Source organism: Centropristis striata, chromosome 16, assembly GCF_030273125.1.
Source record: "Centropristis striata isolate RG_2023a ecotype Rhode Island chromosome 16, C.striata_1.0, whole genome shotgun sequence".
Taxonomy (NCBI): Eukaryota; Metazoa; Chordata; class Actinopteri; order Perciformes; family Serranidae; genus Centropristis; species Centropristis striata.
In genome coordinates, this window is record NC_081532.1 from 24,806,578 (window position 1) to 24,825,124 (window position 18,547).

Genomic DNA, 18,547 nt, shown 5'->3' on the forward strand with positions numbered 1-18,547 from the left:
AAGCATAAAATGCTGATTTTAAAATTAGATTATTTAAAAATGTAACCTTTTACAGCCCCAAATAAGTGAAATATACTAAACATAAGCATAAAATGCTGGTTTTAAGATAAGATTACTTAAAAATTTTACCTTTTACAGCCTCAAAATAGGTGAAATACTCATTTACATATCATACATATTTTGTTTTCTTACTTTTAGCAAATTAAGCTGTTTTTAAGCTTAACTAAAATCAAGCTTTTCTCTAAATATATATATATATATATATATATATATATATATATATATATATAACATGCAGCAAGATCATTTCCCTCAGATTTACTGTTTTTATCTTGTATCCTGTTTTTTGCAGTGTGCCAGTGTGTGTGGATTATAAGGTTATAATAGTTTTGGATTTTTCATCAGTTTTAGTTTTAATTTCGTTGTGATATTTTGTTTTCAAATTCAGTTAGTTTTAATTAGTTTTTAGAGAGTTTGCTGGTTTTAATTTGTTTTTATTTTTTAGAAAATGCTTAGTTTTAGTTTAGTTTTTATTAGTTTTAGTGTTAGTTTTAGTTTTTTGTAATGGGGTATTTGTTGGGTGCCAGATTCAAAAAAGTCACAATAAATGTTTCCTTTATTTCCTTTGTCTGATCCATCTCTGCCCCAATAAGTTTATTCAGTCATAAAACCAGATAGATGAAATAGATTTCATATCAACCAAAAAGGTTTACGTATGAAAAAAGTTGACAAAGATGAAAACGAAGGACATTTTCACTATCATTTTAGTTAGTTTTAGCTTAGTTTTGTAACCACAAAACACAGTTTCAGTTAGTTATCGTTTTTATTTTTATTTCAGTTAACGAAAATGTTTTTTCAATTCTAGTTTTCCTTATTTCGTTTTCGTTAAGAAAGGGAAGTCAGACAGTACTGAGAGACGGACTAAGACATTTCAGATTTGATCTTTTCATGAGATTTGTTGAAAGTAAAAACACATTTCTATAGAATAAGATCAGACTGATCCTTTGGTAAGTAAATGCCACACGGCAGCTGACATTCTTCTTCAGGAATAAACAGCTGTGAGATGCTGTTGAAATCTGTTATGTTAACAAAGTGCATTATTGTTTGTTTCAGAGCAAGATAGAGGGAACCATATGGAAAGAGATTGATGATCTCAAGGTGTTTAAAGTTCTGGATCTTGAAGAGTTCCAGAAGACCTTCTCAGCTTACCAGAAACCACAAGTACTAAACACACTGACAGTAAACACATCTCACTGATGGATTGATTTGTTTTTTGTGTCATCCATTCATATATCGCTTTTCTTTGTGTACCAGATATCAACACTGCCAATGTTCAGTTGAATTTACTAGTGAAGCTATCAAGTTTTTTTAGTTTTTTAGTAGAGCTGTTTCATTTTCTCCATTCCAAACAAGAATCAAAGCAACTCACTGAACACCAGGCATTTTCTCACTTCCTAGTGATAGACAATCTATTATTTAATAATCATATTTTTTTGCATTTCTGTTGCATTTATGCAGAATTTAACACACGATAACAACTTTACAGATTAATATTTTTTTCGACTTTAAACTTTTTGGGCATTTTAACCCTTTAAATGCCAGTTTGATTGCACAATATCACTGATGTTTTTTTATGAAAAAAAACTCACAAAAATGTAGCTATTTTCCATGTAATAAATATTTTTTTGCTGGGGCACTGGTTTTTATCACAGCCTTGGATACGTCAAAGATTAAGAACAAAATTGATTTTGATGCATTTTTAGTTTTTGTGTAGTGTCAGATTTAAAACTTACTACCCTTTGAGACCTTTCGGGCTGAAAATGTCCACTTCTGAAAAAAAACGCAATAAAAGCTTTACAGATTAATATTTTTTTCTACTTTTTTCTGCATAAACCTCTTAGACAACTTCTGTCCTGCTCAAAACTACCAAATGTTTAAACATTTTTGGCATTTTAACCCTTTAAATGCCGATGTCACTGATGTTTCTTATGGCAAAAACACAAAAATGTAATGTATTCTTGAATCTCGAGTCCTAAGTGTTCAAGTCCGAGTCACCAGGCATTTTCTCACTTCCTAGTGATAGACAATCTATTATTTAATAATCTTATTTTTTCATGATTCTGTTGCATTTATATATATGTATTTTTAAACAGTTGTCTTGAGATATTATTGTCAGAACTTCCCATATTGTACTGCATTTTGTTTCATTTCATTCATTCTCACCCTTGTCTCTGTTAACAGAAGGATGCTGAGGATGACCATACTGTTGCTAAGAAAGTCAAGGAGCTGTCAGTCATCGATGGTCGTCGAGCACAGAACTGTAACATTCTGCTGTCACGGTCAGTGTGTGTGGGATCAGAAAGGAATGAAAAAGCTTCATGCAGGTTTTTTGTTTCCACACAATGACAAGGAAACAAGAGTTAACCCTCTGGGGTCTGAGCCTATTTTGGCTGTTTTTGAATACTTTTGATTTTGCCCTTCATGTACCACATAAAAAATGTTTACTATACCCTTATTTGGTATCCATTTTTTCTTCACCTATATGATCTGACAATTATTTCCTCACTTTAACCTACTTGATCAACATATTGAGCCCAAAAATCATGAAATCCGAGTTGAAAAATTATACTATTTACTACTAGCCTGGCTAACACCAGACTAATCACAAATGAGATTAGTCTGGAAACCAGCCGTTCATTTCTCCGTAGAGGAGGCATGGTTTAGGACCCTCCAGAGCCGTTTATTGGGCGCTAAGAATGTCTATCAAAAGCGTCTGTAGGTAGCTCTTAGCCAATCAGATCAGTTATAAGAGATGATGTATGTAGAGCGACAGAAAAGAATGTTTACATAGCCAGACTAGCCCATCTCTACTTTGAGACTAAAATGCTCAATTCTGCTTCTGCAACATTTTTCTGCAGCATGTTCTGACTCTGGCTGCTCACAGTCTACCGGCAGTGTTGGTGTGTGTGTGTGTGTGTGTGTGTGTGTGTCTGTGAGAGAGTGTTGCTTGCTGCTTTGCTTCTCACTTTCTGCAAGATTCTTTATTTTTACGCCTTATTCCCCCTCATGTCATTCAGCCACACACATCCACTGATTTTATGGTCATTAGACAAGCTGCTGGGGGTCTCTGGGGGCTCCGCTGTCCCCCGGCTCGTAGCCAGATCACCGTGGTTACAGCAGTGAGCGGTAGCGGGGCTAGTTGGTAGATTAGGCTTTGGCCAAATCCTGTCGGAAGCAAGGCTAAAACATCCTTTTTGGTGGTGAAACAGGAAACAGGAGTTTTAAGTCAAACGTTGTTCTTCTTTTAAAATCAACTTTTGCTCTAAACTATCTAGAACACTGTCTACAGGTAAAGAGAGTTTAGCGTCTGCTGCAGCCATGTTGGATATGTAAGAAAACTACAAAACTACAAGCTTCTGAGGGGCGCTGTGGAGCAGAGCATGGAGTAAGACGCCTTTCTCGGGGCTCCTGCAAAAATATCAATAAATCCTGACTAAAACAGCAAATATAACTGGAAAATTAATAATTGATCTATAGTAAACACCGTCGGAATACTAACAAACGAGTAGGGAAGCGGTATCAGCTTGCATGGCGGAAAAGTTAAATAAATACAAGTTCGGGTCCAGTGCGCCGCGGCCTGCAAGAAGCACGAGACAGACTACGCTAACGGCTAGCCCACCCTCGCCCACTCAGACGGAAAGTTCAGGGATGGCAGCCGACGAACTAAGAGCGGACATTGTATCATCCATCAGGGGAGAGATCTCTTTAATTATCAGAGAGGAGCTCAAGAGTGCGCTGGCGGAGGATTTCAAAGCCCTAAAGTCGGAGCTACAGGCGATGCGGTCGGACATCGCAAACAACACAGCCGCCATCCGCACTGAAATCGAGCACATGAATGTGGACATTCAGGACATGAAAGGCGGACTATCGACATGGTCAGACGAGGTGGTTTCACTGCAGTCTACGGTAACCAGTCTTCAAAAACAGGTGGTCTCCCTAAAAGACCGATGTGAGGATATGGAGGGCAGGATGAGACGGGGCAACATCAGAATAACCGGCATCGGCGAACAGCCGGACTCGAGCTCACCGACAGCTGTGTCAAAAGCTATTAGAGAAGCCCTGCAGATGGACCGGGACATCAAAATAGACCGCTCGCACCGCATCGCAACTCCCCAGACAACGGGAGACTGGGAGAAGCCACGAGTGATCATCGCCAAGCTGCACCATGACGGAGACGCAACGGAGATCCTTCGGAGGGCGCGGGAGAGAGCTCCGCTGATCTACAATGGAAACCGTATTGCCATATTTCCGGACTACACCTCCGCCGTGGCCAAGGCCAGAGCTGCATTCACGGATGTGAGGAAGACACTCCGGGGACGAAGAGGAGTCCGGTATGGTCTACTATATCCTGCTAGACTCCGTATTTCATACAAGGATGAGGACAAGGAGTTTCTTGACCCTATGAAGGCTATGGAGTTCGTCCAGAAGAAGGTTATCCCATTCACAGAGCCTCAGGTTTGAACATATCCACACATGTATGGATAATAACAGTATGGTGAACATTGATATCATTACTAAGACTAATACTAAGTATCACCTGTTATATCATAGCAATATTTCACTTGTTGCTCCAAGTTTTCAGATGTTAATGGCCTACTTATGTTGAACTTAATTATGTGTGTAAGTGGAGTCGCGATACTATATTAAGAAGATGCTGAAACTGTATTAGAGTTTGCAGGAGCCCAAGAACTTTTCTTTTTCTTTGATTTTTGCCCTAGTGTACCCCAAGCACAGTCAAATTCAACCTAGACGTGCACTTTTGCTGCTCATTTCTGCGGCTAAGGACTTGGTCCCACTTTTGTTCTACCAATGTTAGCTAGCTGTGGTTCCGTTAGCTATCTTGTTCTTTTGGTTGTTCTGGTCCCTCTGTTCTTTGGGGACCCTGTGACAAATACTGTGACAGCAAGGGCAGCAACTTTTTTCTACATCAGGATTCTTATTGATTTTGTTAATGTTGGAAATTGTGAATTACAGCTGTAGCTATTTCTTTCCACCCCCTCTGTACCCAACCAATATCACTGCTTACTATGATCCACATAACAATGCTGAAGAGTGATGTGCAACTAAGATATATATTATATAGACCTTATAGATAATGGACACACTAAAAGTCATAAGCTACAATGTTAAGGGTCTTCATAATCCTATCAAGAGAAAGAAGATTTTGCACCAGTTGAAACAGGTTAACTGTCAGATAGCATACCTACAGGAAACCCACCTGCCTGATGGGGAACATGAAAAGTTGAAAAAGTCATGGGCAGACAAAGTATATTACTCCTCACACCGTTCTGGGAGAAGTAAGGGGGTTTCCATACTTATACATAGACAAATCAACTTCACGCAAACGTTGGTGCACAAAGACACTGAAGGAAGATATGTTTTGGTCAACGGATCAATTGATGGCATAGAGGTATCCCTTTTAAACGTATATGCACCCAATGAAGATGAGCCAGGCTTTATCAAAACACTGTTTGATATAATATTACAGTATAGCACTGGGTTATTGTTGATGGGAGGAGACTTTAATTGTGTGATGTCACAGTTAATGGATCGGCAACCTGCCTCAAAAGCTCCCTTGTCTAAAACGAGCAGAATGCTTAAACATCTATCCACAGAGTCAGGCTTTGTGGATGTATGGAGGAGCAAATTTCCAAGAAGTAAAGACTTTACCTTTTACTCAAGTAGGCACATGTCCTATTCAAGGATTGATTATTTTTTCACGCCTAAGAACGAGTTTTTTAGGATAGTAGATATTGAGATATTACCTATCACAATCTCAGACCATGCACCCACTGCGCTTAAGTGGAATATAGGCCACAGACCAACCTCCAAGCAATGGAGGCTTAATGCATCTCTTCTGAACGATAAAGAATTTGTCTCCTACATCACAGCAGAGTTTAAGGAATATTTAAATACCAATACTTCGCCTGAAACATCACCACTGATACTGTGGGATTGCTCTAAAGCATATATCAGGGGCCGAATTATTTCATTCTCGTGTGCCAGGAAAAAACAAAAAGAGTCTAAACAGAGAGGACTGGAGGATAAAATAAAAGAGCTTGAACAAAAACACAAAAAATCGTCTTCAACCAGTATCCTAAATAATTTGAATGCAGCTCGTAGAGAACTTAATAGTTTACTATCGGACAAAATTGAGGGAACGCTGAGATTCACCAAGCAGCGATACTATGAATATGGCAATAGGGCGAGTAGATTATTAGCATTTAGTTTAAGAAAACAGCAAGCATCTAATACGGTGCAGAGAGTAAAGTTACGGGATACCTTTGTTACAAAACCTGATAAAATAGCAGAATCCTTTGCAGAGTTTTATAAAGGTTTATATAAGAATACAGACACTTGCCTAGATGACACGAAACTAGCAGAATTTCTGAACAACATAAAACTGCCTGAGCTGACAGAGAGTGCTGCAGAAGAGTTAGATAGGCCAATTGAAGAATGGGAGATCAAGCAGGTGATTTCATCTCTTAAAAACAATAAAAGCCCAGGCCCAGATGGTTACATTAATGAATTTTACAAGACATTCAAAGACTTGCTATCACCGTTGTTACTGAAGGCATACCAGCATGCACTCGGATCAAGAATTATGGCACCATCCTGGAATGAGGCAACTATAGTGGTGATACATAAGGAGGGTAAAGATCCCACTGAATGCCAATCCTACAGACCAATATCACTGCTGAATGGGGACCTGCGTATACTAACGGCAGTCCTGGCCAGGCGAATGAATCAGATAATCACTCAAATAATCCATCCTGACCAAACTGGCTTCATCACTGGAAGATACTACGGAGATAATGTACGCCGCTTACTAAACATAATATCTCATCAACAAGATAGGAAATTAGAATCAGTAATTATATCCTTAGATGCCCAAAAAGCATTCGACCGTGTATCATGGCAGTATTTATTTCAAACATTAAAGCGATTTAGGTTCGGCCCTAACTTTATAAATTGGATACAAACACTGTACTCGTCACCACAGGCTGCTGTTAAAGTTAATGGCTGTAGATCAGAGAGATTCACTTTGGAACGTGGATGCAGACAAGGATGTTCTTTATCACCCTTGTTATTTGCTGTTAGTATCGAACCGCTGGCCCAACTTATAAGAGATGATGATGATATAAATGGAATTGTTATTAATGAAGAGGAACACAAATTATCGCTCTATGCTGATGATGTAATTCTGTATCTGACAAAACCAGCGCTAACGATACCACATTTAAAAAGGCAAATCTCGAAGTTTGGGTTTTATTCAGGATACAAGGTAAATGTGGAGAAAACTATGGCTATGGATATAAACGGCACAATCCAACATAGTGTAAAGCTTCAGAGTGGATTTAAATGGCCCACGGAAGGTATTAAATATCTAGGTATACACATAACCTCATCTCTTCAGAATCTGTTTGATGCTAACTATGGCAAAATAATACGGAGCATCAATAATGATTTAGAACGGTGGTCTATGCTCCCCCTGTCTCTGCTGGGGCGCGTTGAAAGTATCCGTATGAACATTCTACCCAGATTACTTTACTTGTTTCAGATGTTACCTATAGAAATTCCCAAATCTACATTTGATAATTTGGAGAAAATGATGTCAAGATTTATATGGCAAAAAAAGCGCCCTAGAGTCCGACTTAAAACCCTACAGTTATCTAAATCAAACGGTGGTCTTAAACTCCCAAATCTAAGATACTATTTCTGGTCTGCACAAATGAAGCCTATGATAGCGTGGCTTCAGAATAATATAGAAACATGTTGGCTTAGCATAGAAAAAAGTCTATGCTCGCTGAAATCTCTGCAAGACCTACCCTTCCTAGATGCTCCCATAAAGGAAATGGCAACTTGGACTAAGAACACTCTTAAAATTTGGGTTAAGGTACAGTCAACTTTTGGATTACCAACACAAATATCGCCATTAATCAGCATTGGATCTATAAAGAGCTTCATACCTAATAATTTGGACATTGGCTTCAGAAGGTGGTCAGAGTATGGTTTGGTTCATCTACATCAGTTATTCAGTCTTGGTAGTCTAAGAACATTTGGGGAGTTGAGAAACTGTTATGGTCTTCCTAAGACAGATTTCTACCGATATCTGCAACTTAGAACATTTCTGACAAAGCACAAGGAATGGGGAAAACTCACAAAAATTTCTCCTATCGAACAATTTCTAATAGAAACACAAACAGGAAATGGAGACGGGAAAATAATTAGTAAACTCTACAATATATTTTTATCTTTGAGTACACAGAACTCCTTACAGATAAAGCAGAGATGGGAGGCAGAAATGGATGTGGTTATACCACAGGAAGCCTGGGAGGAGGTGTGTAGTGAGGCACACCTGGTCACAAACTCAAATACATGGAGGGAGTTTAAGTGGAAAGTAATTGTTAGATTTTTTAGGACCCCAGAAATAGTGTCTAGAATGAGCCAGTCATATTCCAGTTCATGCTGGAGAAATTGTGGATCTCATACTGCCAACCACACCCATATATTCTGGTTATGCCCCAAACTAAAGACCTTCTGGGGGGAGGTATTTGATGCTCTTAAAGAGGTCTTTCAACAAGACATACCTCGAGATCCTACTGTGGCTTTATTAGGAGTGATGCCTAAAGGATTGAATGGGAGGTCCAAGAAATATCTTTTGAATATATTACTTACCGCAGCACTGAAGTGTATAACTATTAGATGGTTGAAGCCAACTCCCCCTTCATATAACACTTGGATCCAGAAGGTCTGGGACCTCTATCAGATGGAGCACATTACGTATGTATTAAGGCTTCAAAAGTCCATCTTTGCTAAGCGATGGGGTCCTGTCATGTCTTTATTAATACAGTAAGACTGGTTAGTTCTCCCCCTCTACCACCTCTTTTTTATTTTTTTATTTTTTTATTTTTTTTATTTTTTTTTATTTTTTTTTATTTTTTTATTTTTTTTTTTATTTATTTATTTTTTTTATTTATTTATTTATTTTTTTTTTTTATTCTTTTTATTTTTAATCTTTTTTGTTACATAATACGCACAGTGCACTAAATCCTGCTGGTCCCCTGGATGCCTATCTCTATATGGTTTGTGTATATATGAACGTTTGAATATGTATATTTGATTTGATTTGTTTAATGTATTTAATTGGGAGTGGATATTTGTTCTCGTTTTGTTTTTGTTTGTCTTATTTGCTTGTAATCCTGATTTGGACATAATGTACAATTGTCGCCTACAGCTGGTTACAGAATGATGTTCGTACTGAAATGTCACTGAAAAACTAATAAAAAATAAGTTCAAAAAAAAAAAAACTACAAGCTTCTGTCTGCCAAGTAGTACGCGTCATCGTCTTGCCGTCCCTCCCCGTTCTGTGATTGGATCCCTAAAACAGGGCTAAGAAACAGCCTTAGATTCCAGACCGCCTGCAGGTTCGAAATTAAATTGAGCGCGCAAGGCAGTATGGGTATACCCAGGCTAATTTACTACAATAAAAACCACAAATATGCTCAATGAACTGTTTAGGAACTTGAAAATGTAAACACAGGATACAAATATGAACATATAAAAAGGTAAAAATGTAAATGTAATAAAACTATATACAAAAAAAGTCCCATAAAATCATGTATATTTTTAGGCTTTTTCCCCTTGTTAGCTGCAACTCTTCAAAACAAACTATGTGTGAAATTACACAGAGAGTTACACCAACGCTCAAATATTTCTGTACTATCAAATTAAAACTATCATATCTTTGGTTTTACATGACCTAGGAATGTCAAACAAAAACTGGGAGAAAGTTTCAAGTCTGTACTTTGGAGTGAAGTTGATAGCAGCGCTCCATGTGACCTAGTTTTGTTGTTAAACGTCACATGATCTGATTAGGACGGCACGATTATAGACCCCAGAGGATTACACTTATATAGTATATAGACATCTTTATGAGCTGACTTAATGCACCATATTTGGTGTCTATAAGGCCAGGTGGTCCTGACCACGACGTAACAGCAACTTCTCTCTGCACCACAACTGTTGTTGACCCAAAATCTGTTCTGCTCAAATTGGCCAAATTAATTATTATTTGCCCTTCTGCCTGTGAAGTTATAAGATTTATTTCAGCTCCATGCACTATTAAAGTGTCATGCATATAATGTCCATGCAGTATTAGGGATCAGGTCACCGTTATTGAGTTTTTAGGATTTTTTGATTTTGTGGGAGGCCACATACAGTGTTTTAGTTGGGTGGGTCACTATTGCTTACAGCTGGTTCATAGTTTAATTGTAAGTGTGACTTATGATAGGCTGCAGTGGTTTACCAGTTTATCCGGTACCAGTCTGTGCATTTTTATTTTCAACAGATGGCAGTAACTGGAGGTTATGTTACAGTTCAAAGTGTAAAAACTGTCATTCAAACACATGTGTTATAGGCTGAAGCTGACCAATGAGGAGATCCGCCATGCCATGCTGACCATGGATGAACAGGAAGACTTACCTAAAGACATGCTGGAGCAGGTAGCAGACACTCACTGACAAACACAATGTCAACACACAGTGGATATGCTCCATGGCCATTATCAATTTAAACAAAGTAATGTCAGAAAGAGTAGAGGGACATCAGATGTCTAGGGTTCCTGCTGTAAAAAAAACCTTAAAAAAAAACAACAACCTGAAACCTGAAAATATATATAGAAACCTGGGAATATATATTAAAAGTTTGAGAATATATATTGAAACCTGAGAATATATATTAAAACCTGAGAATATATATTAACAGTCTGAGAATATATATAGAAACCTGAGAATATATATTAAAACCTGAGAATATATATTAAAAGTCTGAGAATATATATAGAAACCTGAGAATATATATTAAAACCTGAGAATATATATTAAAAGTCTGAGAATATATATAGAAACCTGACAATATATATTAAAAGTCTGAGAATATATATTGAAACCTGAGAATATATATTAAAAGTCTGAGAATATATATAGAAACCTGAGAATATATATTAAAACCTGAGAATATATATTAAAAGTCTGAGAATATATATAGAAGCCTGAGAATATATATTGAAACCTGAGAATATATTAAAAGTCTGAATATATATATAGAAACCTGAGAATATATATAAAAGGTTTTAATCAAAGGTTTTAATATATATTCTTAGGTTTTAAAAAATATTCTCAGGTTTTAATAAATATTCTCAGACTTTTAATATATACTCAAGTTTCAATATATATTCTCAGGTTTTGAATCCATATATATAATAATTTCCTGAACGGCTTGCCATGATATATATATTGATTTATATAGATACTGTTTCATGTAACTACATAAAACCATGAAAGAAGATCAAGCAGCTTAATTCACTTTTTGATATAACATTGGATGAAATGCGTGTGTGTGTGTGTGTGTGTGTGTGTGTGTGTGTGTGTGTGTGGTGTGTGAAGCTGCTGAAGTTTGTTCCTGAGAAGAGTGACATTGAGCTGTTAGAAGAACACAAGCATGAGCTGGAGCGTATGGCCAAAGCAGACCGCTTCCTGTATGAGATGAGCAGGTACACACAACACACACACCACTTCTGACCACACACTGTATCTGTCTATGAACATGGCCGTTTATCAACACAGGACCATAAAAGACAGATTACACTTTAATGGAGGAGAAGCATTAATAATTGCATCAATGCTACATCCCAGCTGCAGGCTATGCACTGTAAAAATGTCTGTAGATTTTACAGTGAAAAACTGCTAAACCATGACAGTAAAAGACTGTAAAATGATAAATGGGTTAATTCAGTTTCAGTAACAATGAAACACTGTAAATGTATATATCAGCCCAAACTGTATTTTTTACAGTTTAAAAAAAAAAAACATTACTCCACTTTAAAATACACTGGTACCGTGTGTGTAACAAAATATACTGTAATATACAAGCCATCGCTGTAATCTTTGCATTTATCTTTTGTAAAAATACTTTTTCTCACTGTTAAATTTGAAAATAAGCATGTTGAATGCTTAAAATAAGAATTAACTCTTAAAACAAGTTAAGTGATCTAACTCTTCTAAATCTAAAGTTTCTTTATCTTGGTAAGAAACTAATACTTGTCAGGTCACTCTGCTCGGGCCAGTTCATCACTGCTGGCAGCTTTAATTTATCTTGATTTAAGAGTTAATTTTTTATTTTAAGTGTTCAACATGCTTATTTCTAGATTTAATAATCTTAATTTAAGAAATCTTGTCAAGGTAAATGATCTGTCCATGCAGCAAGATCATTTCCCTCAGATTTACTGTTTTTATCTGGTTTTTAGACACACCTTTTTTGCAGTGTGTTGCATTAAACCTGATACACAGGTAATCTGAAACAAACTAACTTCTTTGTTTTAGTATTTATTCATAGTAACAGTTAGGCAACAGTGCCGTCTTGAGGCCAAACAGGAAAAAGTTACCCACTATCACTTACATCCACTAACCTAAAACCTTTGAGAGAAAAACGTTCTAAACAGTTCCTAAAGACCAAAAATAACGGTTGAAAGGTTGAACAGTCCTACAGTTTTTATTTAGGATCCGCAAAGAAGTTTGATGCATAATTGGTTAGTTACTTTCTTCACACAGGGATTTACATCAAGTGATTTACAAAATCTCTACCTGCTGGTGCAGCTGCCAGCAAGGTTATTATAATTAATAAAAACTAACGAAATGACGAAAACTAGAATTGAAAAAAACATTTTCATTAACTGGAATAAAAATGAGAGTTTAAAAAAAAAACGATAACTAACTGAAACTGTATTTTGTGGTTACAAAACTAACTAAAATTATAGTGAAAATGTCCTTCGTTTTAGTCTTTGTCAACTTTTTTCATCCGTAAACCTTTTTGGTTGATATGAAATCTATTTCATCTCTCTGGTTTTATGACTTAATAAACTTATTGGAGCTGAGATGGATCAGAAAAAGGAAATAAAGGAAACATTTATTATGACCTTTTTGAATCTGGCACCCAACAAATACCCCATTACAAAACAAGTAAAACTAACACTAAATCTAAACATTTTCCAAAAAATAAAAACCAATTAAAACTTGCAAACTCACTCTAAAAATGAATTAAAGCTAACTGAATTTGAAAACAAAAATTCAAAATCTAATGAAAAATCCAAAACTATTATAACCTTGGCTGCCAGTGACTGTTTAGACACACATTGCATTGAGTCCACTCACAGTTAGCTGTCTGACATCTGTCCTAACCAGCATCAACCACTACCATCAGAGACTCCAGTCCCTCTACTTCAAGAAGAAGTTTGCTGAAAGAGTTGCTGAGGTCAAACCCAAAATCAAAGGTACTCTTTTCTATCCAGAAGAGCCATTTGTTCACACTGAATAAATGGGTGGGCTACCCTGCAAAACAGCCAACTTGTATTTTTTGGCCTAAAACTGTGATTTAAATTGGTAAAACTTGGAAATATAAATTATTGACATTTAGGGCAATAATGTAAGTTAGCACAACAAAGGAAGCCAGTTGGCTGCTCAAAAACAAGTTGGTGAGTTGTTGTTACTTATATCTTTAAGTTGGGGTTCACAACAAGGGACAATAGTTCTGATAACTCTTATTTCTTTGTTTTGAAATTCGGTCATTAGCGAAAGCTAGCGGCTAACTGATGCTAGCGGCTAACTGATGCTAGCGGCTAACTGATGCTAGCGGCGCTGCTTGTTACAGCTACAAGAGTAGCCATTAGCGCAGGTGTGTCAAACTCAAATACACAATGGGCCAAAATTTAAAACTTGAATAAAATCGCGGGCCAACATTGAACAAATAAACCTTTTACCGGCGGGTCAGCTTTTATAGTACAATAATAATATAATAATTTGGTATTGCCTCGCGGGCCAAATAAAATTGTACTGCGGGCCAAATTTGGCCCGCGGGCCAGAGTTTGACACCCCTGCATTAGCGTATCAATGCTAACTCAAAATTGTGGTCGCAACATTAGCTGACATTTCATAGCGGCGTTACAATCGTGCCAATTCAGCACATTGCAGAAGTTAGCAGAAGTAAGGATTAAAAGTTATTACAATGTTAAATTATAAGTTAGTACAACTTACAGTTGAGTTGACAAAAATCTGAATTCAGAGTTGAGCAAACTCAAAAACAAAACTTAAAATATTTAGTTTAATTGTCCAACTTAAAATTTTATCTAAGTTTGCTGCCTTGAAATTTTGAGTTCACCCAACTTTTCTTTTTTTGCAGTGTACATGGAACATGTTATGAATATTGACGAATGTATTTCTCTTGATGTTCCCTCCTTGTCTCTGTGCTTTCAGCCCTGAGTCTTGCCTCCAGGGAGGTGGTGAAGAGCGGGACCCTGCGTCAGCTCCTAGAGGTGGTCCTGGCTTTTGGGAACTACATGAACAAAGGACAACGAGGAAATGCCTGGGGGTTTAAAGTGTCCAGTCTCAACAAGATAGCCGACACCAAGTCAAGCACTGACAAGTACAGTTGACAACACACAACAGATGTTGAACCTTGTCAGTAGGAAAAGCAGATTTAGATAATACAGCGACCAGGCACTGAGGCACTTGATTACACTGTAAAAAATGTTTGTAGAAATTACAGTAAAACACTGTCAAATTACATCAGAAATAGGGCGTAAAATTAAAAATGATATATTACCGTCGTAGACACTTTTAATCAGTGGCGGTTCTAGACCAATCTTACTGTGGGGGCCAAGGAGGGGCCAGTGTTTTATCAGAGGGGGGCATTAATAAACAGCAAAGATGATATTTAAGCATTCAAAACCTTTATTTTGGCTCATTTAAGTCTATTTGGAAGATACAAATACATTGATTGAAAAAATTAGACTTACCAACAACATTTATTTTTGTACGACAATGACATTTCTCATTTTTGTGCACAATTATTATTATTATTATTATTTTAAGTGCGGTACAGTGAGCATGATCTTTTTTTTATTTACACAAGCTTTTCATTCAGTCTAAATTACAGTTTTCGCTGATATTTACATTTAAATTTACAGTAGAAAACCCACTCACTGTAATTTTTACGGTGAAGTTCTGGCAACCAATGCTGCTGGTATTTTACCATAAATTAAACAGATTATTTTTTACAGTGTAGAACACTTAGCGATGTTACTGATAAGACTGTTAATGTTTTTGTGCTTTTCCTACAAAAAAAAAATCGAATATATTCCGTGGAAAAATTGTATTTGCAAGTTTGGCTTCTAAGAGCCACTGAGAAATTATAAATGACTGACTAGAGTATGTGTTGTGTGTTGCAGAAACGTCACTCTGCTCCACTACATGATCTCTGTCCTGGAGAAGAAGTACCCTAAGGTGGCAGCTTTCAGTCAAGAGCTACAAAATGTGCCAGAAGCAGCTAAAGTCAAGTAAGAACGAACACACATATAAATGCAGATTTTTTTTTATTTTTAAATAAGGAGTTTTAAAGAGTAGCAGTATACAGCCCTACAAAGTTTAACTGCAGTAAATACATTTTTGGTCAAAAATGAGTTATAACTAAAGATGAACTCCTTGATATCTGTTTTATCTTCAATTTTGCTTTATTTCAGAGAAATAATTATACAAAAAACACAAAATCCAACTCAAAACCAAGCAGTAATTGCACTTACCACGGTCTGCTTTGGATATATATACTAATTTAAACATAAAAATAATAGAAATTACAAGTTTATTTGAAATGGAAATTATTATCTAGATAGTGATGAAGTAAAACAGTGAGATAAAATTATATTAAGACTAAAATATATATATATTTTATTTTATAACTATGTTATTGGGGTCAAAGGTCAAATAAATAATCATGATTTTTGAGCATAAAAATCAATACATGTAGAAATAAGTGTCATATCACTTATCTATCTATAACCCATTTGGCTGGCCAGTTAAAAAAAAGTTTTTAAAAACTCTAAAGCAGTTTGTCTCAGTTTTAACCTTTGCGTAGTTACTGCAGTTAGACTTTGTAAGGCAGTATAGTACTAGAAGGACCTGGCATTTTTTATTAAGTATACAAGCTCTGTACAGCAACACTGCAATGGTACCTAACCTGGCAACAAGACACACAGTCACTGCACCTGACTGTTATCCCCAAGAAATAGTTACAGTTCTAACTTACCCTAAAACAAAGGTAAAAAAAAAAATGTTACGTGTGTGTGTAATGCAGCTGACATGACTTCCATCTGACTCATCACCTCTACCCTCCCATGTGTCTCTGCCTCTTTCATTGTCTCTCCAGTATGACAGAGTTGGAGAAGGACATTGGCAATCTGAGGTCTGGTCTAAGAAGTGTTGAGGCAGTGAGTGAGCTCAGCAGAGTGCAGCAGAAGATACATGGACAATATTAAAATATCTGTGCATTATTCTTTCTCATGTGTGTTTTTCCGTGTCCAGGAGCTGAAGTACCAGCAGGCCCAGTCCTCTCAGGGTCCTGCAGACAAGTTTGTCCCTGTGGTCAGCCAGTTCATCACTGTGGCTTCCTTCAGCTTCTCTGATGTGGAGGAGTCCCTCAGTGAGGCCAAAGAAGTGGTGAGTAGGCAACTCATAACAGTTATGCACAATGATTTTCTCCCATTTCTGCTTCTGTCATCAAAAAGCTGGAACATTGTTATAAAAAAACAACATAAAATCTTGTCTCGTTCTCGTGAGCTGAGAGTATGGTCACACCCCTACTTATTAATGTTCTGAATGTCCTGTACTTTATCTTTGAATCTCATTCTTGGGAAATAGCAAATAAGTGTATTTCTCAAATTGATGTGTAAATCGTTTACCTTATAATATTAATGTTTGCTTTCACATGATGTTACAGCATCAGTGTTCCTCCAGTTTACCAGACCAAACCCTCATGAGGCCGCTGTGGTTACCCTGATCTATAACAAACAAACAACTTGAGTGTCCTGTTGTTGTTTCTTTTACAAACCTTTAACACAGGCAGTTAATTTACAATCTTGAGCAAAGACAGAATGATAGTGGACTGTATCAAGCCTTCAACTCTCGTGTCTTTTGTTGAAGTTTGAAAAGGCGCTGAGACACTTTGGAGAAGACACGTCCAATCTGCAGCCGGATAACTTCTTTGGGATCTTCACCACTTTCCTCACATCGTTCTCCGAGGCTCAACAGGACAACGAGAACATGGCCAGACGCAAGGAGGAAGAGGAGAGAAGGGCACTCGTGGAGGCACAGGTAAGAAGACAGTAGCTCAAATCAGAGATGGTACCAGTGGTGGACTCAGACTGTTTGAAGGGTAGGGGCGAAAAAAATAAAAAGGGCACATTCTGCACAACATGGAGCCCCACCAGCAGCAAAAAGCTATGATGCATCATGTATGATGAAATATTAGCATTAAGTTAAAAGGAGATCCAGAAGTAATTAACGATATGGTACTGACAATTAAAAGTATCGAACCAAACCATCTAGGGGGGTCCGGGGGCATGCCCCCCCCCCCCCGGGAGAAAATTTGTCATCTATTTTGTGCACTTTGAGAGCTAAATGCGAGAAAACACCTCACATAACATTATTCACAGTTGGGTGATACTGTATTATAGAATCTCTAGATAGCACATCATCATTTATTGTATAAAGGGGCACCCTACAGGGCAGTCAATAAGTTTTTTTAATGTGTAAAGGCACTTTCTCTCATTTTCACCACTCTAGAGGGCACTTCCGCGCGCTTTTTCAACCACGGAGGCACCAAACAGGAAAAAGGCCACTAGAAGGGCACTCATTAAGACACATTATTGAATTTTCTTGCGGTAAAATATGGAATAAAATGGCAATCTTAAATATGAAATCAACAGTGCTAATATAATTTTACCGTAATACTAGAAAAAGTTGCACCGTATTTATTACGGTAAAGTTCTTGCAACCACAGCTGCCGTTTTTTTTACCGTAAAAACAACAGTTTTTTTCTTACAGTGTACTCACCACTCCTCTCCTGTCATGATCTCTCTCTTGTTCTCCAGCTGAAGAAAGACAGGGAGCAGAAGGCGAGGAAAGCCAAAGAGAATGAAGAGGAGGGTGGTGAGTTTGATGACTTGGTGTCTGCTCTGCGCTCTGGAGAGGTGTTTGATAAGGATCTGTCCAAGATGAACCGTAAGAAACAGCGGAGACGTGACTTGTCCGACAACGGGCGGGAGAGGCCAGTAACCAAACTAGACCAGTAACAGGACACCATTAAGATCAGGATGTGTTATTTCTATATGCTACAGACACTGTGTGAATGCACTGCAAAAAAGCCAACTTGTATTTTTTGGCCTAAAACAGTGATTTAAGTTGGTAAAACTTGGAAATATAAATTATTGACATTTAGGGCAATAATGTAAGTTAGCACAACAAAGGAAGCCAGTTGTCTGCTCAAAAACAAGTTTGTGAGTTGTTGTTACTTATATCTTTAAGTTGGGGTTCAAAACAAGAGACAATAGTTCTGTTAACTCTTATTTCTTTGTTGTGAAATGCGGGAAAGTGGTGAA

The 18,547-nt window shown here is 37.1% G+C and overlaps 1 protein-coding gene across 3 annotated transcripts in view; it reads left to right on the forward strand.

The window, feature by feature from the left end:
- daam1a (dishevelled associated activator of morphogenesis 1a) overlaps positions 1-18,547 on the forward strand; it is a 53,461-nt gene extending 34,914 nt beyond the window's left edge. For all 3 annotated transcript variants that reach the window (XM_059352910.1, XM_059352909.1, XM_059352908.1), the window contains exons 16-26: positions 1,114-1,221; positions 2,242-2,339; positions 10,481-10,565; positions 11,508-11,614; positions 13,302-13,390; positions 14,370-14,538; positions 15,344-15,451; positions 16,318-16,378; positions 16,473-16,607; positions 17,091-17,261; positions 18,041-18,547. In XM_059352910.1, the coding sequence (XP_059208893.1) occupies positions 1,114-1,221; positions 2,242-2,339; positions 10,481-10,565; positions 11,508-11,614; positions 13,302-13,390; positions 14,370-14,538; positions 15,344-15,451; positions 16,318-16,378; positions 16,473-16,607; positions 17,091-17,261; positions 18,041-18,241 (1,332 nt within the window). In that variant the 3' untranslated portion in view covers positions 18,242-18,547. The remainder of the gene's footprint in view (positions 1-1,113; positions 1,222-2,241; positions 2,340-10,480; positions 10,566-11,507; positions 11,615-13,301; positions 13,391-14,369; positions 14,539-15,343; positions 15,452-16,317; positions 16,379-16,472; positions 16,608-17,090; positions 17,262-18,040) is intronic.